Raw genomic sequence first — 23,813 nt, forward strand, 5'->3', positions numbered from 1 at the left:
GCTCAAGCCCTACCTCCACTGGGCTTCTTCCAAGACATTCCAGAGTCCCAGAATAGCATTCATGGAAGCATGTGACAGACCGTGACTGTGAAGGGTAAAAGCATCTGTGGGTAGGGCAGGAGAAAGGTTCTGATGCAAGAAAACACACCAAGAGCAGGCGTCTTAGCCCAGCTCGGCGATGCTCCTGTAATCCCACTGTTAGAAGGCTGAGACCGGAGTCAGTCTTACCACATAGTGAGTTTCAGTCCAGTGAAGTTTCTTAAGAAATCATACAAGCTGGGTTGAAGAGAGACCCTACTTCTGGGTTAAGACAGAAAATGAGGTGGGCTCCCAGCACCCACACCAGGCTGCTCCTCACCTTAAACTCCCAGTTCTAAGGGAGCAGACACCCTCTTCTAGAACCCATAAGCACTACATTGACATGCAGGCACACACACAAAGGAATAAAAGTACATTTTTAAGCTGGGCTTAGTGGCACGTGCCTTAAATTGGAAGTGGCAGGCAGATTCTCTGTGAGTTTCAGGACAGCCTGGTCTAAATGGTGAATTCAGGGACTGTCAGTTACAGAGCGACCCTACTTCAAAATTAATAATAATATAAATTTAAAAATAATACACAATAAAACACACTTTTAAAAGGATATATCAAAAACTTCAGGTAAAGAACCCAGTAGGTTCACAGAGACTGCTCCTCTTAGTAACTACAGGTGGAATGTGAAGCAACTTACCACCTCGTGTTGAATCTGTTCTCTAATGGGTCACTCATTAAATAAGACGTCTGACTGGGTTTTATACGATCACGTCTCATGACTTTTTCTTACTGTTAACCGTGCAGTTATCACTGGATCCTAACTTTCGCTTTTTTAAAAAAAAATAAAATGAGAGCTGATGAGTTAGCTAACTGGGCAAAGGTGACTGCCACCCTGTCTGACAACCCGAGTTTGATTCCTGGAACCCACATGACAGAAGGAAAGACACTCCTGCCAGTTTTCCCCGGGTCTCCATATTTGCTCTGACACACACACACACACCAAACAATGAATGTAATAAAACCTTTAACATATGACGGGAGTGGTGTCCAGCACCTTCGATCACAGCGAAGACTCAGATGCAGGGCTGGCTAGCCAAAGGAGTTTTCTGTTGAGCAATAAGTAAGCGCTGGAAAGCTGTAAGCCCTGAAAGGGGAAATTCTTCTCTTACAATGCCAAGAGTGAAAAACCCGGAGGTGACAGCACCCCCGAGCTGGGCTGGGTGTCAGGAAGTGATCCCTCTAAAGTTGAGTCATTTGGTTAGGGTCACAAAGGGGTGAGAGAGAGCTAGAGTTTGACTGACGCCAAGCCTCCTGACTCTAAAGCCTGCGGGACCACAGCTTCCTCTCCGTGGCTCCCATTCCTGGAAACCACAGAGCAGTGAGAAGAAAGAAAAGCAAAGACAGGATCCCCAGCCCTCTTCACAGTAGCGTCTGCTGCAGAAGCTTGCCGATGCAGGCTGTGTGCATAGGCACAGAATAAACTGGCACTCTCCTATAACTTTACCAAGCCTCTGTACCCACCTTACAGGACACTTTCAGGCCTAAGAAAGATGCTCTTCATTTAAAAACAGCCACACACATAAAATAATACATACAAAATAAATCAGAAAATACTTCTGTCTACAGCTCAGATCCTGGTGACAGAGGGACAGAGGGTGGTGGTACCCTTCATCAAGTCGCCCGACAGGGAAGGGCGAAGCTGCTCGCTCCAACCGTGCATTTGCAGACTCACTTCTCATTCCGCACAACCAGCAGCACACTTACTGTTAAAGAGTTACTGATAAGAGTTATCAGATGCATAAGGTCAGGGAGATAAAGAGTTCCAACTTCTCCTGGGAACTCACCTGTCACAGGGAAAGACTGGGCACTAAGTGGCAGTTAGCCATGTAAACATGGTAGTCAGTGTCACCTGAGGTAACATGACAGGGGTAGTTCATCACTCCTGGGTTGTTTAAAAGCTTCTACGAGATCTGGTACCTGGCGACAGCTGGGGTGTTTTTGATTTTTGGCTGTGTGTGTGTGTGTGTGTGTGTGTGTGTGTGTGTGTGTGCATACTTTGTTCTGTTTGGTTTTTAAGCTTGAGGGACAGGGGCCAGTTGAATGTCCCAACAGGTTCTATTTTCAACCATTAGGTACTTGCCACTAATTAAAATAGATCACCACCTGCTCCTCCCATCAGTGCAGTAGGCTGGGCCAGCCCTCTTACGAATGTCTTGCAATAAAAAGGTGATTGGCCTTGTATTTTGAAGCTGCCTTGCCCATTCTTCTGAGGCAAGTATGTTGAGAAATGGAAGTGTCCTCCTGAGTCAGCGTTGGGGCTTAGGAGCCATGCTCCAGCCCCAACTGTAGATAATTACACAGATGATTTACAAATGATGAGTCTGGGAACCCCTTCTAAATAAGGGGCACCCCACAGAGCTCCCATGGTTCTAGGCAAGGTCTGTCTGGAGCAAGGGCTAAGGGGAGGCCAAATAACAGCTCACCTCCCGCGCCTTCGCCACTAGTTTTATTTCTTCTCATTCTGCGCCCTAAGACTTCATTCAGTTAGAGTTAACACTGAGGTGGGCCCATAGAAAACTGAGGTGGGGATCACTTCAGGAGATGCTTGGTTTACAGTTACTTATGTCGTGTGGATATGGTCTTTAGAGGGCAGCTGTGGGGGTGTCTGTTTTTTCCCTCCATGGTGCTGGCCTCAGGAAACGAACTCAGTTTGGTGAGCTGGGCTGCCCGGATGGACTGAGCCATCTGCCTTGGTTTTAGATTTTTGAGATGAGGCCTCACTCTCTGGGCCAGGTTGGCCTCAAACTCACAGCAACCCTCCTGTTTCAGCACCTTCCCCCAAGCATCTGAGTACAGAGATTACTCGAGAGTAGTGGGTATGGTGCGAGCCTTACTACCTTAACAGTCCAAAGAGCCGGTGATCATCCAGGCCCCTAGCTTTGCCCACTTACAATGCCCTTCAGCCAGTTTAGACTCTCCGCCCTGCTCGCTTTGTCAATGCTCTGGGGCAACGAACAGGCAGGCCTTTTGTTATATCGCTAAGAAGAAGGCAACACCTTTGTGTTTTCTGCTTTGCATATACTATTTCACATTAGTAAAAGACTTTACAGCCAGTTGTATAAAATGTATGATTAAAATTTATTTTGAGGGACTGGAGAGACGGCTCAGTGGTTAAGAGCACTGACTGCTCTTCCGAAGGTCCTGAGTTCATATCCCAGCAACCACATGGTGGCTCCTCCAACCATCTGTAATGAGATCTGACGCCCTCTTCTGGTGCGTCTGAAGACAGCTACAGTGTACTTAAAAAACAAAACAAAACAAAACAAAACACCCCTGGGGATTATTAGAAGGCACAGTGGTTAAGGGCATGCACTGCTTGCTCTCTTCCAGGGGACCTGAGTTTGGTTCCCAGCATCCACACTGCACAGCTCTCAGCTACCTTTCACTGCAGCTCCAGGAACAGCGCCCTCTAGTGTCCTCCCAGAGCACTGCCCTCATGTGCTCAAACTCACACTCTAAGCATATACATAATTATTAAAAAATAAATAAATAGAAGGGACAGGAGTAGTAGAATGTGCTATAATCCTAGCACTTGGGAGGCAGTAGCAGCCTGATCTACATAGCACATTCCAGGCCAGCCAGGGCTACTCAGTCTTAAAAAATAAACACACAAAAATGAAAATTGGAAAGAACTAAATTATGTCATCATGAATCAGGTCATCCCCTGCTACAGCAGTGGGAATGGAAGACGACCCCTAAAAGCGCCACAGTTGTTCTGATTGCCACCCGGCAACAGACTGACCCAGGAGGAAAGAGAATGGTATGAGTCATTTCTGATCTACAAGAATACCTTTCAGGTACAGGCAACGGGAGTTAGCTAGCGTGAGTCTTCTAGATGGAGAGAGGGTCAGCATACATGTAAGTTCACAGCATAGTTAAGTGTCAGCATGTCAGTTGGACATAACTATATAACATGGCAGCAATTTATAGCTGCCAAAATACGTCACGTCAAAGTCAGCTACAGCATAGAGCTGATGCAATGGGGCTACAGGCACCTAGTGAATGTCATTGTCAAAGTTGTCACTGGGAGGGAACTGTCTGGTTCCCAAGCAGATAGGATTGTGCGTGAGTAACCTGGAGGGGATGGATGTGTCTTGGGCCAAGGAGATGCTGCAGCCCAGCCAAACAGCAGCAGGGGCCTGGGTTCAAGGGCCAGACAAGAGCGTCATCTTCCTGCACTGGATTACTCAGTGTACAGGGGTAATGGGACTAATAGTGGTGACGCTGGAGAAATCTTAAGCTTAACTAAACTAGACAAGTGGATTGTACTGGGCTGACTCACAAGACTCCCAGACCTTCTGGCCACCGAATGCCGGAAGCAGCAAACAGCCACGTGCTTCCAGCTCACCAAGTAGACTTCCATGTTCAGTTTCTGAACTGTCACTTTAACAAACCTGTGCCCCTAGAAAGGGGCCTGCCCGTATCTGCCCTACAGAATTATTTATTGCCAGTGGCCTCTGGGGACTGCACGAGCTGTGTGAGGCTCTTATCTTTAAAAAAAAAAAAAAAAAAAATCAATACAACAACACTCAGGTGTCTGACCCAACATACGTAAATGCCGCCCACTATAGAGGGCATCAGTACAATCTCGGCTTAGGTCGTCAGCACATCATAAACCCCCTTATTAACTCGCTTGTGTGCTGCGGTTCACTCAGGCCTCCGCCGCATGGATGTTGGTAAAATACACAGCAACCAAGATAAGGGACTTTGGCAGCTTGCACACAACCAGCCAGCCTATCATGGAGCTGGGTTCCCTTTATCACACCTCATGCTTGCATTATAGGGCCCAGGATCACGCTCTAATTGTGTCATCTGCGTAAGCTTTATCTCCCTAAGGACAATTCTCACTCTTCAAAGGCAGGCCACGGGAGCTTGGCACACCACAGCCTCACAGATGGCTGAACCTAGGAGAGGACTTTGTGGATCAAACCTAATCAGAGTTCCCAAAAGAAGAATGAAGGCATTGTGCTAGTCGTGTGGGAGGTACGTGGAAAATAAAACATGCCGTTGGTGGTGTGCTTCAGGGCTGGGCACTGGCTCGCTCGGACCAGCCCCAAAGTTGAAGTCTCGCCGCCTGCTTGCTAGGGGACTGTTCTCTGTAAACTGACTCTCCTGTTCTGTAGGTGTCTACCACTGAGACCCTAAGAGGGCTTTAGCACAGAACTGTCTGTTGTCTGATACACACGGTCTAGTTTCTGTTTCAATGACCTAGTGCAAGGACGCTTGGAGTTTCATTTGTATCCAGTGTCTTCTCCTGACTCATCATGTTGTGAGATCTGTACTTAAGTATGCTCATGTATGTAAGGGGCCGTGCAGGACTCCTTCAGGCAAAGGTACATTTCCAGGATGGAGGCACTGTAAACACTGCTGGGAATATGGGAACTTAGAAGGTGTAGAGTCGAACTGTCATACACACCGCTTGTCACCTGTCTGTCACACAACCTATACCACCCAGAGCTGCACGCACACACAGCCGTAGGCATGCACATGCTCACACTCGCACACCTGGTGATTTTGGCAGATTCATGTTTAGCTCCTGACTCAGCCTATCATCAGTTGTGTGAACTTGGGCAAATTATTTGACCATCCAAGCTTCATATTTTAAAAAAGGAGGATAAAAATCTCTTTTTAGGGGCTGGTGAGGAGCCTGAGGAAATGTACTTGCTGCGAAACCGGACAAGCTGAGTTCTACCTCCCAGGACTCACATGGTAGAAGGAAGGAGCTACTCCAGCAAGTTGGCCTCCAGATTCATTGAAGTACACACATACACACACAAGAAAATAAACATAAACATATACCTCAAAATGTAAACAAGTTTTAAGTAAATGAATTGGAGCTAGATGTGGCTCAGCAATTACAAGGTCTTACTGCTCTTATTTATAGAGGACTCAGGTTCGATTCTCAGTACCCACTGTGTGGCTCACAGTCTGTAACTCCAGTTCAAGTGAACCCAACGCCCTCTTCTGACCTCTCAGGGCTCCTAGATACACACAGCATATAGGCATGCAAGCAAAAACATACTCACACATAAAAACATAAATAAATCTTTTAAGCTTACTAGGTAGTTAGGTGCCCAGGGCTCCCACAATGCACTTTTTCAACATTTGAGGTGCATACTTAGCGAGATAACAGGCTGCCCTTCAGAAGTTGATACATTTACCAGAATATCACACTGAAACATAGATGTGATGTGGCTTCCAGTCAGAATGGGACAGAGGACGGTAAATGAGCCATTCTAGAGGGCACAGCAGAACTCACGGGGTCCCCTCTCCCCACTTCAGGAGACTCTTTGAAGGTCTGGGAACACACACACTCATGAACAAGGACACATGCTCAGTGCTGGGCCAAGCAGGTCACAAGGCGTCAACAAATATTCTTACTTTAGGAATTGTACAAAGTCTTGTTAAACCAGATCCCAGAGACTCTCAAAAGGTATTCGTTCCTCAAGGGCATGCAGGGACCCAAGGTCAGGTCCCAACACAGACCCGCCTTCCACAGACCCTGGCCAGCTGCTCAGTCCCTCCTTCAGGCTCTCAGAGTCTGCTTCTTGAATCTTCCACTGGCCTGAGCTCACTCTCTCCCCTGCTCCCCCAGATAAAGACTTCACACTAGTATCCCCACTGTTATGGACCCCACAAATGCCAATCTAGAACATGATTGTCGCGGTGGCAAATGGGTAGGTTCTGCCAATGCCAGGTCGCACCTCTACCTCCAGGCACTTGCTTTGAGTGTCCGCTGTCCATCAAAACCCCCACCCCATCCCACCCCACCCCACTAGGCCGTGACTATGTCTCCCAGGTACCCAAGTGCTGATGAACTCATGTGGGTGTGGAGATTCTGTTTATGCCCTCAGACACTTCCATCACCTCCACCATATGAGCGAAAGGATGCGCCTCATTTCAGGCCCACGTAAAAGGCTTTCTGGGATTTAGTCCTCATTTAAGGAAGACCAGGAGGCCACAAATTCAAAAGCCTCTCCCCAAGGCTACATAAACACTAGCAAATGCTGTCGGGAGGAGACTCTGCAGCTGTCTGCAATTTGGGCACCAGGAAGGCTGGATGTCTGTCTTCCCCCAAAAGTCGGATAACACTCTTTCCAATATCAATCTATTGCTTGGTGGCACCATAAGAGAGACTATCCAAATAGGAGATTAAACAAACCTCAACCAACAGCTTCTTGCTTTAGTCTTAGGGGCTGGAGAGACGGCTCAGCAGGGAAGAGTAATAATGGCTGCTCTTCCAGAGGACCTGGACTCAATTCCCAGCGCCCACAGGGCAGCTCACAACCATCTGTTCCAGGGGATCTGGTGCCTTCTGGCCTCTTCCGGCAGATACCTATGTGGTGTACAGATATACATGCAGGCAAAACACTCACACACATAAGAATAAAATGAATATTTTAAAGAAGTGTTACCGGAATAGACACAATGGCTCTTCACATCCTTTCCAGTTTAGTTTAACTTATAGGACTTTTCAACGGAGCCCATGAAACAATCGAAACACTATGAATGGCACTGATGCCTACAGATTGTGCCCATCAACCATGGTCGACATGGTTAACCACCACCATGTGCTATTTGTGTGGGACTGGGAAACCGAAACCGAGCCAAAAAGCTCTGCTCAGCACAAGAGCAGAAAACAAATGGCTGTCAGCGGTACCCAGGGAAGGCTGGCTGACAAAGAAGAGTTTTGACGCTGGCTGTCCAAGCGGTCAGACGGCCGTCCCCTCCGATTCCATAGCCTTCCATCCATCTCCCAGTGATTGCATCAGCTTGTGTTGACTAAGGGTTCAACCTTGCAAGAGGCCTTGACCGAGATTAGTTCTATGTCTCAGTGGACTTTCAGTTCAGAGATCCTTGGGGCAGTCTCTCTCTCTCTCTCTCTCTCTCTCTCTCTCTCTCTCTCTCTCTCTCTCTCTCACACACACACACACACACACACACACACACACACACACACAGTACCTGTCCCATCCGGAGTTGACCTCACAAAGGTGGGCAGCATCTTCACAGCTGCTGTGGGGTGCGTGGTAGCTCCGAGCCCCTTCTCCATCTCCTTCCGGAACCGCCTAGAGATCTCCAGAAGGGTCTCATCTGAGAGACGCATGTGGTAGAGATACTGGTCGACCTGAAAGGGGGCAGGGGACAAGAATAGGTTCTATGTTATTAAATGCAACCCAGCCTTTCAAAAAGCTCTAGTCAGGCTTGTAACCCAAGCACTCGGGCGGCTGAGGCAAGGAGGATTGCAAGTTCTAAGGCAGCCTGGGCAACACTGTAAGACCCTGTGTCTGTCTGTGCTCTCTTGAGCCGACAGTTGAACGTCCCTGTGCTGGAGCACTTCCTACCACGTCCGGGATTATCTGAACCCCAGCAGTTCAGGAAACAAGACAACCCAACAAGACCTGCCAGGCCTGGTGCACCCCTAAATTCTAGTCCTTTGGAGGCAAAGGCAGGATCAGTTCAAAGCCATCCCTCTGACAGGTGAGTCCAATTTAGGTTACATGAGGCTGACATACCAAAAAACAAACAAACCGATGTTTACGTTAATTACTAGAGAATAGAGAACTGGAAGAAGACAGTGGGGAATAGATTTTCAAAGTTAAATTAAAACACCCAGAAGCATCCCATAACAGAGGCTCATGGCCTCCCTCTTCTCTTGTTGCCTAAACTGGCCTTCACCTGACATGACCAGTTCTCTCAGTGAGGTCACCCTCACCCCAGGGCCAGCAGCCATCACCTCCTCCCCACATTTTACACAATCCCCCGTTCTATTTTTAACTCTTCTATCCATTTCCCAACTTCCACCCTACTCTAGGATTCCTGTGTTTAAAATCTGTTGTTTCCCACTCTGGTAGTTTGAATAAGAATGGTCCTCTTAGGGTCATACAGGGGACCGCTTAGTCACCAGGGGGTGGAAGATTAGGGAGTGCAGCCCTGTGGGAGCAGGTGAGGTATTATAGGAGGAATTCTGTCACTGGGGGTGGGCTTTGAGGCTTCAAAAGTCCACACCAGGCCCAGTCTCTCCCCTCCCTCCCTCCCTCCCTCCCTCCCTCCCTCCCGTTCCAGTGCCAGGCCTGTCTGATTCACACCATGATGATCATGGACTAACCCTCTGAAACTATAAGCAAGTCCCCAATGAAATGCTTTCCTTTGTAAGAGTTGCCTTGGTCATGGTTTCCTCATCGCAATAGAACAGTGACTAAGACAACCATTAAACATCCTAAGCCTCACATACGCTAGCCTCTGCCCACCTCCTAACCATAGGTCTCTGGTCTCTGTGACATTCTTTCTCTGGTGTAAGTCCAAGCTGTCCTCCCTAGCATTGAGAACCCTGAATCTATAGGTACATCCCATCCTGCCAGCCCTGAAGACCGGTCTCCAGCACCTGCCCTGGCCCTCCCGAAGAAAACACTTAGGCCTCCCGGCTAGCCCAAAGACTCAAGCTTTTTCTTGTCCCATACCTAGTCCACAATTTGGAAATAAAGCTACTGGCCTCCCAACTTAGTTGTACTCTGATAAACCCGCCCAACTGGCATTTTAACCCTAACTTCCTGATCACCACAGCTAGGAGAAACGTGTCATATTTGTGACTTGGGGCTGCTTAGGAGCTGACTTCCCAGAAGGGAGAGAATGTCACAGTCCCTCCAACACAGTCACAAACAGTTGGCCTGGCAGGTCAAAGGGGCAGTTGATCCTTTTCTGGACTTGCCACAAATGTTCAATTAGAGCCCTTACTAATTCCAAGGAGATGAGAGATCCAGAAATCTCCCAGACACCTCTTCTCCACCATTTGCCAAGGAGGGAGATGAAATGCCCAAGAGGCAGAGGAAAGCCTGCACTGCCTGGTGATGAGTCCCCCCGGCCGCTTCCAAAGTCTACAGAAGAGCAAATTCCCCAGCAATCTCTCTGCTTGCAGGGGAAGTGCTTTACCAACCGAGCTGTCCCCAGCGCCATCTTTGAGGCTTTAATTGCTAATTGTTCTGGTTCTTAACTCCAAGAAAGAAGTTAAAAGGCCACTCTTTTTTGGAGGCCCGTTACCCTTTGCTCAGCAGAGAATACCCTTCAGTAGCAGATAAAAATGATAAGGGCAATGTAGCCATTAACAGTAGGTAAACATTTTTAGCATAGCTTCACTTCAGGCCCCACCTGACTTGATGGCCGTTGTCTTTTGGGTTAGAGATCCTAGTGCCACAACTTCCTAAGCATGCCATGGGTGCCCATTCATTGCTTGACAGGTGCCCGGCACTGGATAAATGGCAACCAAGAGAAATGGAAATGGGAAACTAGGTGCAGCCTCTAGAAGTGAACGCAGTTTCCAGAATCTTTCCACTCGTTCCCCCAGCACACAGCCACAGGGAAGAAATGCACATCCACCCGGCATCATGGAAGGTCTGCCCCCCATCCCCCGCCTAGATTTTAGTCTTACACACAGCAGTGACACTCCAACCAGTCAAAACACATCCTTAGACAGGAGCGCCCTAGTAGGCTGACCAGTCGTTAGACTGTGTCTCTTTTACCCCAAGAGTTCCCTAACCTCGCACTGAGTGCTTTCGAGTCTGCCCCCAGCCCGCTGTGTCCCTCAGTCCCTCAGTCCCACTCTGGGTCAGTTTAGAGCCCTGTCTTCAATCACAGCTAAATCCGTCTCTGATAACGTCTGCTTGGTCTCCATCCTGCCACTTGAGATAAGAGTTCCCAGACTTGGCTGCAATCCAGAATCACGTGAGACGCTCTCAGAAGCTTGGGGGGGGGAGGGGCAGGAAGGGTTAATTTAAAAAAAAAAAAACTTATATTAGTTTGGTTGGTTTTTTTATTTTGATTTTGTTCGGGAGAGAGAAAACAAGATGGGTAAGGAGTTGGGGATGATCTGGGAAGAGTTGAGGAAGAAACATGATCAAAGTATATAAAAATTATTATTATTATTATTATTATTATTATTATTATTATTAAAGAAGTCATAAGTGCAGGTGGTGCCAGCCTGAGATCTCTGCACTTGGGAGGCATAGGCAGGAGGAACAGAATTCCAGGTCATCCTTGGCTACATTGAAAGTTTGAGGATGGCCCAGGCTCGAAACATTCGTTCCAGGCTGACCGAATGGACACCCTAGAGTTGAGGGTTCCAATATCCCCTCCCTTCTCGTGGGCAGGTTCCTGCAGTGTCAGTAAGTGACCATGGCTGGACAGGTTCTTCTAGTCAGTGTTGCTTTAGGTCATTTTCTTCTATTCTGCCAAGTCTTATTGGCTCAAGCGTGCAATCCCAGCACCCAGGAAACTAAAGCGGGGAAACCTGCAGCAAGCTGGAAGCTAGCCCCAGCTGCAGAGTAAGTTCTAGGCCAGCCTAGGCTGGAGAGTAAGAACTTGCCTTTTCAAAAGAGGAGCAGGCAATGGGGGGGGGGGGGAGCAGGGATAACTCCACCAGAAAAAGTGCTCGCCTCTCAAAGAGAGGACCTGAATTCCACCCCCAAGAACCCATATTCTAAACAGCCAGGGGATGTTAGCTAGAGAGATGGCTCAGTGGTTAAGAGTACTGCTTATTGTCCCAGAGGACCAGGGTTCAATTCCCAGCATCCTTATGGTACTTCAGAACATGGTAACTCGAGTCCCAGAGCATCCAACACCCTCCTCTGCGCTCCTGTGCACCAGGCATGCACATGATGCAGACATTCACAGATGAAACACCTATACACAGAAGAAGCCAAGCATAATATATACACTCGGAATCCCAGCACTGGAGGTGGATGCAGACAGACAGACAGACAGCCTATTTGGAAAGTTCCAAACCCATGAGAGATTGTCTGTTAAAAAAAAAAAATTTAAAAATGGATTACAAGTAACAATAATGCCCCGTGGCTTCCACATACATGTACACACGCATGTACACACAGGAAAAGAGCCAGCAGTTGGGACAGCAGGCCAAGTGTGAAATAACCAATGTCGATTGGACCCAGACTTGCGGTACTTGGAGAGACAAAGCTGGCACTTTCTGGGAAGAGATTTAAGTAGTTGGCACCAGGATTCAGGCCAATCCTGTCTGCACAGCACAGATCCTATAACATTGAGACGTGTGACAGCATTTTCACTATAAAATGGGGTGCAGAGTCCCCCACAGCTAAGACAGAATGGAGGTGCCAAGCATAAAGCTCCCCGACTGTCCCCTTTCCTTCTGCCCTTTCCTCTTCAAGAAACCTCTGCCAAGTGGCACGCTGAGAGGGCCAAAGGCAATTCTCACCACTGCTTAACCAAACTCAAGGTTTAAAATAGCAGAACTTGTTCCCCCAGACTGTCCCCTTCTCCTTCTGTGTTGACAGACAGGTTGGGGGGACAGGGGGGAGGACAGAGGGGAGGAGGAGGTGCTTCCCTTTAGGTCTCTATCTAAATAGGAGGCGGAAAACAGAAGGCTTCCTTGCTGATGGGGAAGTCACAGGCAGGCCTGAGCAAAGCTGGCTGGGGTCAGGGAAGAAAGGGTTGCCAGGTTACCCAAGGCAAGGGCGTGTTAGAGATAGCACTTCTAACTGATAGCTGTGCAGCAAGGCTAAAGAGATTAGAACTTCCTCCTCATTGGGCAATATGGGTCAGTTTCATTTCTCCCACGACAGCAGCCCGACGTGACTCTTCCTCCAGAGTTAGAGGTGGAGCCAGGACAAACTCTAAAGAAAAGAAACCCCATCCAAAAGGGAAGCTGGTATCATCTAACCTTTAAATTACTCATGTCCCTCCAGAGCCACACCAACGGAGGAGGAGGCCTGGAGCAGGCAGGGCGCTTCACATCTAGAATACCAGCACCAAGGAGGCTGAGCCAGGAGAATTACAAGTTCAAGGCCAGCCTTGGCTACCTAGCGGGTCTCCTCAAAACAAAACAGAAATCTTGGGAAGGAAGAAACGCAAAGATCGCTGGAGCATTTTAAATCAGCCACATTGTTGACAGATCTCCCCTCGGCCACTCAATCCCTGGTGTCAGGACATTTGTCTGCCAGAGTCACCATATTTTCTGGTATGTGAGATGAAAACCCGATTCCTGAAGGGCCCCGTCCCTTTGCCTGGATTGTCAAGAAGCTCAAAGTTCTGCACTCAACTCCTGCTGATGCCTCTTTGGTCAAGAAATCCTTTTACCAAAGCCGACCCAAGTCACCAAATCCTCTAAGGGCATCCCTTCCTGGTAGAGACTTGAGGTGATCAAACGGGTTAAGTGACTGCACCAGCTTCAATATATCAGAGCAAAGGCATGAAGGGACCCAGAAATACAGTTGATGCCCCACCCCCACCCCCCTCCACTCTTCTGTCCTTGGCTATTTCCATTAATATCTAGAACATTTTTTTTCCTCCAGCGGTTCTAGAGGACCACTTCAAATTCAAGGCCTACCTGACTTCTTATCACTTAGGCTCATCCTGAAGAAACAACTACATCAGCTATCTCGGGCCTCAGCTCCAGCCTGGCCTCCTACAGGACAGTTAGGATAGGCCCTCCCTTTTGCAAGTGGCTTGGTCTTGCTTGTTTGAGATCAACGACAAAGGGATATGAAGCAGTATCTATCACACAGCATGAGAACATGCCACCACCTACACAGACACAGATGTATGTCACAAGATGATCCCTGAAAGAAGCAGGCTCAGGATGGAACAACCCACCCTGGGAGTCCATTTGCATGAATCCAAAAGCAGGTCTGTGGTGTTGATACAAGTCATGACGGTCCCAGGTTCAGTGTTCAGTGGTGCACGCCTGGAATCCTGGCACTTAAGAGGTGGAGGAGGCAAGAGAATCAGGCTTTAAGGTCATCCTTGCTTAGGTAAGCCTGGGCTATACTGAAAAGCTTGCCTAAGAATAAAAAAGACAGCCGGGCAGTGGTGGTGCACGCCTTTAATCCCAGCACTTGGGAGGCAGAGGCAGGCGGATTTCTGAGTTCGAGGCCAGCCTGGTCTACAGAGTGAGCTCCAGGACAGCCAGGGCTACACAGAGAAACCCTGTCTCGAGAAAAAAAAACAAAAACAAAGAATACAAAACAAAAAACAAACAAAGAATAAAAAAGACAGTGATAGCCCTTTTGGGGTGGGGAAGGGGTGCCAGTCGATGGGGTGGCTCTGGTGATCTGGACAGATGGAGGCGTTATCCAGATGTATTTAGTTTCACATGTGTATCGTACTTCAGTTTAGAAAGCTGGGAGACTGAGGCTGGCAGCACGGGCTACAATGGCAGTCAATCTCAGAGTCCTAGGTTCGATCCCCAGTATAGTACAAAAAAAATTTAAAACACACCATGCCTATAAGATGGCTTTAGTGGATAAAGGAGCTTGCTGCCATGCCGAATGGCCAGAGTATGACCCCAGGAACCCATATAGTAAGGTGTCCTGACTTCCAAGTATGCACCACATCACGCATGCATACACGCATACACACATACACACACACACACACACACACACACACACGATAAAGAAAATGTAAAATATATACATGCTGTGTACATTAATTTTATATATAATCGATACTGTTTTATATGGCACATATCTGTAATCCCAGGACTCAGAAGGCTCAGGCAGGAAGAGCTGAAGTTCAGGGCCAGCCTGGGCTACATAGAAAGACTCTGTATAAGACAGTAGGAGAAACCGAAGGACTTGTCCCTAGCCTACCTGCTAGGCACAGTCAAAGCATCCAGGAGACTGGAGTGGTCAAGAGGACAGTTAGGAGGGGGGTGCCCTACTTTAAACCTACACACACACACACACACACACACACACACACACACACACATACACATACAGCCTTCCACTGACCATGTGCTGACACAGGTTTGCTGCATAGTTTCAAAGGAATTCCATATATGTGTATATAGATACACACACACACACACACACACACACACACACTTGGGTTTTTTTGGTTTTTGTTTTGTTTGTTTGTTTGTTTGTTTGTTGCATTATTCCTTTGGCAATGTTTTATCACCAGGCTTTGACAAGGAAACCACAGCTTGGAGAAGCTTCCCCAGACCACAAGCCTAGTCCCTGGCAAGGCCCACATCCTCAGGTGGTCAGTCCACTAGGCACCCCAACCTGGGGCACAGGTGTGTCCCCCCAGGAAAGCTGGCAAATGGTATCCATGTCCTCATTAATTACAATGCTCTCAGGCTCCTCCCGGCCAGGCCAAGGCTGTGTGTGCAGGGAACCGCAAATGCATGCCATGCCGTTGTCGAGGGAAGACGGGTGTCTAATCGAGGAGGAAGGGATAAGCCAGGGAAGACGCTGAAAGCGTTACCTGCATCCCCTGCTTTCTAAACGCAGCCGATGGAAAATAACAGATCTGCTGAACGCTTTCCTCAGACGGGGAAGAGGAGGATCTTTGCTGGAGCAGCCCTGCCATCTTGGGGAGACCCCAGCTCTGATGTGAGGCCTGGTCATGAGCCCGAAGCAGTACAGTGAATGTGGAAGAGTAGGGAGCATGCGGGCCACTCCTCCAAGATCCTGTGGCCCCGTTGTGAGTCACAGGCCTTCCTGTTCGGCCAGTTCTTACTCTCACCAACCACGTGGAAGGAGACAGACCAGGTGGCAGCACTTGCCAGGAGCCAGGAGATGGGCACTGGGGATACCCAGCCTGGGCCCGCCAGTCCCAGTTTAGATATTTCATCCTGGAGGGAGGCATCGCTGCAACAAACAACGGGTCCCAGGTGTATCTGACACTAGCTTGGTCCATTTACGCATGGGCTGATTACAGCAGACCAAGTGTGCCAGGGCTGGGCACAGAAGACACCAGGGTAAAGGAGACGGCGGACTCTGCCAACAGGAAGCTCAGTCCGTAGCAAGAGGCAGGTAAGTCAAGAAATGCTTACAAACCCGAGGTGACACACAGCAGTAGTTCCTCTTGCTACGACCACTTTTTGCTTGCCTGGGTTTTGAGACTGTAGCCCAGGCTACCCCCAAACCAAAGGCAATTCCCATGCGCTGGTCACCCAAGGGCTAGTATTTCGAGTGGGTGGCACATTTAACTTCTTTTTTTAAAAAAAAAACAAAACCGTGTATATTAAATCATCTTAAGAAATGATAGGCCGGAGGTGGAGTTCAAGGTCTCAGCCCTAGAAGAATTAGAGCAACTGGGGAACGCTGAAGCGTGGGAGATATTAACTTCCCCAGGAAAAGCGCACCAAATGGTTATCCAATGCCACATGATCAGCCCTGAAAACACATACAGACAACATCATTATACAGACTGAGCATGTTGTATTTGTGCATTGGGGGAATATATGTATATCTCTATAGACACACATATACACACTTACACACACATATATTTGCATGGATATATAAATATATAAAAGAAAATTCATGTATAAGAAAAAAAAAAGCCATGAATCTGAAAGAAAGCAAGGGGAGGTACAAAGGGGCTGGAGGGAGAAAAGCAAAGGGGGAAGTGGTGTGTGTGTGTGTGTGTGTGTGTGTGTATATATATATATATATATATATATATATATATACATATATGGGATGCTCGTCTTCTGTGAGTAGATGCTGCAGTAAAGGTGAATGCGCAGACATCTCAGCTCCAGGCTAACCAGACATCTGTCCCTCATTCTCACTAGATCCAGGAGACCACAGCAGCTCTCAGTACTCATGAGCTGGTATGCAAGGCTTGGCTACGGTTACCAGCGTGGGACTATGACATTAGGAAAATGAAGAGCTAGCTACTTCAGACTGACCCTGCTCTTCAGGCCACTCCTCACTGTTTCCTGACACCATTTCCTCCATGTTCATCTACCAACCATGCTTGGTCCTCTGGGTCACACTTCACCCTCTCTAGACAGCCCCAGGCCAGGGACAATCTACCGCGCAGCTTCCTGACCCCATAGTAGGCAGCATCCCCCTCTCATTCCCGTCAGTGGCCGCTGTCCACCTGCTGGGTCAAATCTCTCTAGGTCTGTCTCTCTGCTCCAAGTACAACCCAGAACTCCCACCCAACCCAAGCAAGACACCCAGACATGCCCACATGCCCAAGACCACCTTTGGCCGACCCGTGGAAATGGCAAGATTATGCATAGTGTTTGCTTTTACCCTCAAAGGGGGCCCACCATGACAGCCCACAAAGCAAGTCAGGACTTTGTTCTAAAGGAACCAACACACAAGGAGGTCACCGAAGGAAACTGGGCAGTGACTGGGAAGCCGAGTTCCAGATTCGGGGATTTGGGAGAGTTTAGACCTGTCTCCTAGTACCCAGCAGCTGGTGTCTTCTCCATAAAAGGGCTTGGATATCATCCCAAAGGTCCCTTTCCAACTAACACCTGACTCATAACCTGATAAAACAGCCAACCATCTCCAGTTGTCCCTGGCTCTCGAGCGAGGCTGCCTGCCTGGGTGGAAGTTCTGCCTTGCCCTTGGGCAAGGTACTGACCTGGTGTCTTCACCTGAATGACATAACCGTATCTCCTCTGCAGTAAAGCTAGACGGTGGCCTGGGATATTCCAGTGCGCTGTGTCTGACATGCCAACTTCTACTAAGGACAAATGGCGTCTATCTATAAGATCTTCCCTGGAAAGCAAGCACAGTGCTCACACATAAAATAGCCCAGGTCTCCAGAGGGAGGCTGAGGCAGAAGGATTGCGTGCCTGAATCACATAGTGAGTTCCAGGCCAGCCTGGGCTATAGTGTAAGACCTTGTCCCAACCCTCCTTCCAATAAAGAGCTTTATAGGGGAAAGGAGCAGGTGAGTCTCGATGGCTTTGTATAAAGCACTGAGCCGGGAAAAACTCGGGGAGTCAGTAGGAAGGAACCTCTCAGCTGGGAAAGGAAATTACCCTCAGGTGCCCTCACTGAACCCCCATTAGAGTAGTCAGGTGTTTTATCTGCCTTTATCCCTTCCTTTATCAGGCAATAAAGATGCTAAAAGGAAAAGTTGGGTAGAAGGGCTTTTAAGAACATGGACTGCCCCCAACCAAATCTCCACAGACAGGCAGGGATGCTGGGTAACAGACCATGAGGGAAAAGGTGGGTGGGTGGGTCCCTTACTCCAAGGACTTCTGGGATAGGCTCCAAGATGAAGTTTCAAGAAAGGAATGTCCTGAGATCTGGAGACAGAAGCACTAAGTAATTATGGCCACCCATAAAATGAGATTCTCTGCTCTTCAGGCCAAAACTCTCGAATCCTAACCAAAGAAGATGAAACCTATTCAAGGCATACAAGGGCTAGGAAGGATGGGGTGGGTCACACCCAGCACTATAATATCAGAAAACTGATTGTCATGAGTTTGGGATTAACTTGGGCTATATAGTGAGTTCCAGCTCAGCCTGGACTACAGTATGAGATCACGCACACACACACACACACACACACACACACACACACAAAGCAGGGGGGCTGGAGATGAAGTTCAGTGATAGAGCACTTGCCTAGGACCCTGAAATTTAATCCTTGGCACCTCAAAAATTAATAAGGAAACGTAAAGGTGGAGACTAACTACAGCATTATGAGTAATATGGGGCTCCCCAAGGTCAGTAAGAAGGAACACTCAATAGCCCACAGTCTGAATATGAGGGGCAAAATGCCCTGCTGTAGTTCTGGGAGACCCCATCCTACTGAACCAAAAGAATGAAGGCATGACAGCCACCTCTGGTCCCTAAGGAGGACCATGAATCCAGGGCAGCCACAGCTTTCATAGTGTGGTGAGCCCACCTCTAAGTCCCCAGTGGGAAGCCAGCACCGGAGGCAAAGCCAGATCCCAGAGCTTACCACCTGCCCTGGGCATCCTCTGCCCTTTTGCTCCTGGGAAAGTAACTTCAAGGTAGGTACGGGGTTCCCTGAAAGAGAAGATGCTTCAACCTGGGGTGCCCCAACTGACAGTCAAGTCAAGACCTTTGAGTATGGGTGTCACTTCCCCCAAAAAGAACACAAGTGAAAGAACGTTTCCTAATTGGCCCAAACTGCCAAGGCTTACTCTGGACTCCATCTTGCAACCTCTCCCAAAAACAGCTGCCTCTGTCCCCGGGAAGGTAGCACCAGCCCTTCCCCCACCCCCCACCCCCAGCTTGAATGATGTCTACCTGGTGTAGAAAACTCCCAGGAGAGCACCAATCTTCCCCATGGCTCCCAGGAACAAGGGCACCGCCCATAGCTTTCTAGTTGGTCCCGCCCGGTGAGACTGGTAGGACCTTCTGCAGAAGGTGTGGTCTCATATTAGGACCTTCTGCAGAAGGCTGTGGTCTCACAACCTCAAAAAAGGGGGGTAGGAGGGAAAAAAAAGAAAGGAAGGAAGAAAAGAGCGAAGAGGGTGTGGTTGTGCACATCTTTAACCCTAGTACCCAAGAGGCAGAAATATGTGGATCTCTGAGTTCCAGACCAACCTGGTCTACATAGCAGTTTTAGGCAAGCCAGGTATATAATACAAAGAGGAAGAGGAGCTGGGGCCATGGCTCAGTTGGTAAAGTCCTTGCCCATCATACACAAAGCCATGCGTTTGATTCTAACACCACATAAATCAGAAGGCTCCATGTGGGCTGAGGCTGGAAGATCAAGATTTCAAGGTCATCCTCTGTGTATAGAGTTGGAGGTCAGCCTGAGCTATGTGTCTCAAACAGGAAAAAGGTAAGCAGAATTATTTACTGTAAATATTATTGTAGACTACAATAGCCCCTCACTCACAAAATTTTTCTAGCACAAAATATCTGAAGCTCCAAGGTTGGGAAAACTTTGTAACGCCATCTCTAACCCAGTCCTTGGGACCTGCAGAGCCAGTCAGATAGAAGCACGATGAAGAGGCAGGCAGATGCAAGCGGTACACAGAGGAAAGCCAGACTCCATGTTCAGGGCTACGAAGAACCCAAGACCTAGCAGGGTGAATCTGCCTGGCAGAGGAGGACTGGTAGCTTACATCTCTGAGAAGAGAAAGTTTCAAATTGCAAGAAAGTTGCAAGAAAAATGAAGCTGGAATGAGGGATAGCAGACAGGAGTGTAGAAGAAGGCTCCTGGAATATTCCAGTCTGGCTCCAAGACTAGAACTTGGGAGACTCTTTGGGTGTCTGCAAGGAGCCCACAGACCAACTGACAGGGTCGTAGCTGTCAGAAGAATGATGATAAAAACGAATCCAGGGCTCCGGTGGCACCGACGCCATTGCTCAAGCCGAGCTGGAAGCCGGCTACATGCCTACACCACTGGGTGAAAGGGTTCCCAGCACCGTGAGTGAACACTGCACAGCCCTAATGCTCCCCAGAGGCAGGCAAGCGTGTGCGTTCAAGAACAATTTGTCCTTACCAAGGAGCAAAAGCCATCCTGGTGTTCTTACAAAAATAACCTTAAGTGATCTTGGACAACTTAATCGTGACCTCAGTTCCTTGCCAATACAATAAAGAACACTCAAAACAAACGCACTTATCTTGGGAAGTTATTTGAATATTCATGAGCTAACCTTGTCTGGAACCTGGAACAGGACTCTTGCCGTCAGAGCAGGTGCTCTCCATTGAATTACACAATAGCAATGAGCAAAATCGAGCAGATACTGCACTTGCTCAAAGAGGATGCCAAGTGAGGCTAGCTGTAGCTGGTTACTCCCTACAACTTCCAAGTGCTAGCCGGGGAATAAGATAATCTCAGAGGGGTTCCAGAAAAGTCCCAATCAGAAACCAGGCACGGTGGCCATGCCTTTACTGCAGAGGCAGAGGAAAGTGCATCTCTGAGTTCAAAACCACCCTGGTCTACAGGTAAGTGTCCAGCCCCGCCAGGGATAGTGAGAGATGGAGGGTGGTAGGCAAATCTCTGTGATCTGGTCTACACTGTCCGAGCTACACAGCGAGTTATTGAACAATCAACCTGACTCTGTAGAGGGACCTTGTTTCAAACCAAAAACAAATTATACCAAGCATTTCTAAACCAGAGTTTCATCATCTAATTCTTCCTCAGCTCAGAGACACTCCCAATATACCCTGCGTCTCTTCTCAAACTTCAGGGGGATCAAACAGCTTTGCACACCTAAGCCAGATCAGGGAGTCTAAACTGGGAGTCTAAATCCCTCCTGTGACACCTGGTTTTTTAAGTTACAAGCCTGATTCAGTTCTGCCCCTATTGGTAACTTAGAGGAAGTACATCCAAGTGTCCTGGGGTTGGGAGTGTAAAGAAAAAAACGTAAAGGAACAAAAGGTTCACTTTGTGGTGCCCAGTCAGTCACCATAAAATGGGATGGGCACAGTCACCTGCATCTTGTAGGAATAGGCCTCCCAAGAGGCTCTGGGTCCTATGGCGAATGAACCACAAGACAGAAGTTAGAACTCACTTCCAGATGCTCTGGTTAATTCCCTTTCCACTCCTGGGAACAGACGACTCTACCGCATGTCCCTAGGGGTGTCTGTCGTGCTTCCACAGTTCCATCACCGGAGAGAAAGTTCATAAAAAGAATTCAGATGTCCAAGAGGAAAATTCACTCTTCCTCCACTTTGTGTTTTAGGAATTGTCAAGAGATGGTCGAATCAATAGATAAGCCCCAATGGAGCCTGCAAGGCTCCATTCGCCTAAAGGCAAATTTCTAAACAAACCGAATTAAAGCGAAGGGCCGCGTCCCAAGATATTAGAGAAAGCCAACGGAGAAACTCAAATTAATCAGGTGCCTCTCTCAAATCTGAGGTTCATCTGCCAGGGCCCTGGATACATCAAAAGCAACCTATCATCCTCTCCAACGCAGTCAGGACCATGAGAAGGGGTTGGGGGCCTGGAACGTGGTCAAAGCACTTTCCCTAAAATCTGTTCCCATGAGACACCATAATTTCAAATGTGTAACTGAGCTCTAACACAAACCTCTGGACAGCAGCCACCCTCGGCCCCCGCCCCATACTAGACCATTCCCTCTCTTAAATCCTGGACTAGGGCCCAGGACAGGAACCAATCCTGTAATCCTGGGTATTTTAGAAACTCAATTCTCCTGGGAGTTAGAGCACTCCGGGCCTGGCTCCCGTCCACCCCCCCACCTCCCTAGCCCGAAGGGGAGAGTGAGGCTCCAAGCAGGGCCGGAGGCTCTTTCTTATGTAAATGGCGCGCTTAGAAAACTCGAGTTTTCCGGGAAGGCAGAGTGAGGTGGGCTCAGGAGGGTCAGAGCGACTAAAGGTTCATTTTCAGAGACCAAGAAAACAAAACAAAAGACAAATAAAAGAAAAAAGAACTCTGGGAATCGTGGGGTGGGAAGATGAGTCTACTCCGTGTAACTTAGTTCCAAATCAGAACATACTATCCAAAATCCGCCCCCAACTCGGAAGCCAGCTACGGGGACGAGAGGCGGGGCGGTCCCCAGGAAGGTCTGCTGCGAGGGGGCGCCCCTTTCGAGCCTCAGTTCCGGGCAGTTCAGTTCCGGGGAGGGGGCGCGGCAGGCTAGTCTTTCTGCGCCCTTTCCCGCTCCTTCCTGGGTGGCTCTCTCCCCCACCCCACCCCCGATCCACCTCCAAGGAGCGCCACGAGGAACCGATGGCCTCTCCAACGCATCCTTAAGTTCAAGAGGGCCGGGCCCCAGCTGCCACACGCTTCCACCCCGCCTCCTCCCCTACGCAGGATTCTCCCCCACGTGCTCCTGCCGGAACTCGGGCTGCAGAAGGGGGCTCCTCCCACGTGGGCGCAGCAGTCTCAGACTACGTGCAGGGCGGCCGTCCCATCCAGAAATTAGGGGTTCTAAGGGTGGGGAGGGTGCGCGCAGGTCCCGGGTAGGTGGGACTATGGATGGTGAGCGGCCGGGCCACGAGGGTGCCTAGCAGACGTGGCTTCTCGCGCTCAGGACTTTCCCAGCTACCCAGACTGGTTCCACGTCCCCAGCCCCGAAGGAGGAGGAAGCAGGTCCTCTGCGTGCTCCAGATTCCCGAGAGCACATAACTTGGTACGAAGCAAGCCAGCAGCTCCTGCCGGTGCCGACTTACCTTCTGCACTTGGTTTTGGTTGAGCTCCGTGAATAAGCAGGCGATCATATGCGAGGCGATCATCCTGCCGCGGCGAGTCGGGGCCGAGTAGAGAAACCGAGGCTCGAGCGCTACCGATAGAGCAGGCAGGGCAGTCCGACCGCTTTGAAACCAGGCCCGGGTGTCCGGCTGGGATCGAAGACTCCAGGAGCCACACAAAGAAGCTTAACCACGATGGCTCACCAGCTGAGGGCCTCGAGTTTACAGAAACAGGTTTCTTTTTTCTTTTTTTTTTTTTTCAATTTTTTTTAATCACAACTACTAGAAGGCACCTAAGTCTCACTCCTGCCGACCGGTCTAGCTGCTTAGCGTCCCGTCGCTAACTTCACTCACTGGGTCACTAAGGCTCAACTTCGGAAAAAAATGACAGTTCTGTTCCAATCTGGCGATCGCACCTATCAGAGTCACTGGCGTGATGCTCCTGCCCTCGGATCTCCTAAGCAGAATAACTCCGCGTAGCCTGTGGTGTCCTGAGACTCCAGCGCTGGAGTTGGTGCAACAATGTGGCTTATTGAGGGGCTGCCGGCTCTTAGGACTGCCCTGGACAGTGACGTGGATGCGCTCATTGGCTGCAGGAAGAGGGTGTGTGCGCTCTCAGGCTGCCCGCCCGCGGTCCACAGCCAATCAGCGCCCAGAGCCCGCGGGCGCGGCTGTTCCAGCACCCAAGCAGGCGGCGGGAGAGACCCGCCCGAGGCTAGGGGCGGAGCTGGGCGCCAGAGTTGGGACGTGTGTTCCGTGGCTAGAGCCCGGGACTCCAGGGCGCATGAGCCACCGCTGCGTCAGGCTCAGCTTCGGGTGGGGGGCGCGTGATCGCGGACCCAAGAGAC

At 49.3% G+C, this 23,813-nt stretch overlaps 1 protein-coding gene across 1 annotated transcript in view; it reads right to left on the minus strand.

Moving 5' to 3' along the window:
• Hk2 (hexokinase 2) overlaps nt 1-23,486 on the minus strand; it is a 49,226-nt gene extending 25,740 nt beyond the window's left edge. The window contains exons 1-2 of the mRNA XM_021188778.2: nt 22,948-23,486; nt 8,056-8,218 (exon numbers count right to left, since the gene is read on the minus strand). Coding sequence (XP_021044437.1) covers nt 8,056-8,218; nt 22,948-23,010 — 226 coding nt within the window. The 5' untranslated portion in view covers nt 23,011-23,486. The remainder of the gene's footprint in view (nt 1-8,055; nt 8,219-22,947) is intronic.
• Between the last annotated feature and the right edge of the window lie 327 nt (nt 23,487-23,813).

The sequence above is a fragment of the Mus pahari genome, chromosome 2, assembly GCF_900095145.1.
Source record: "Mus pahari chromosome 2, PAHARI_EIJ_v1.1, whole genome shotgun sequence".
NCBI lineage: Eukaryota > Metazoa > Chordata > Mammalia > Rodentia > Muridae > Mus > Mus pahari.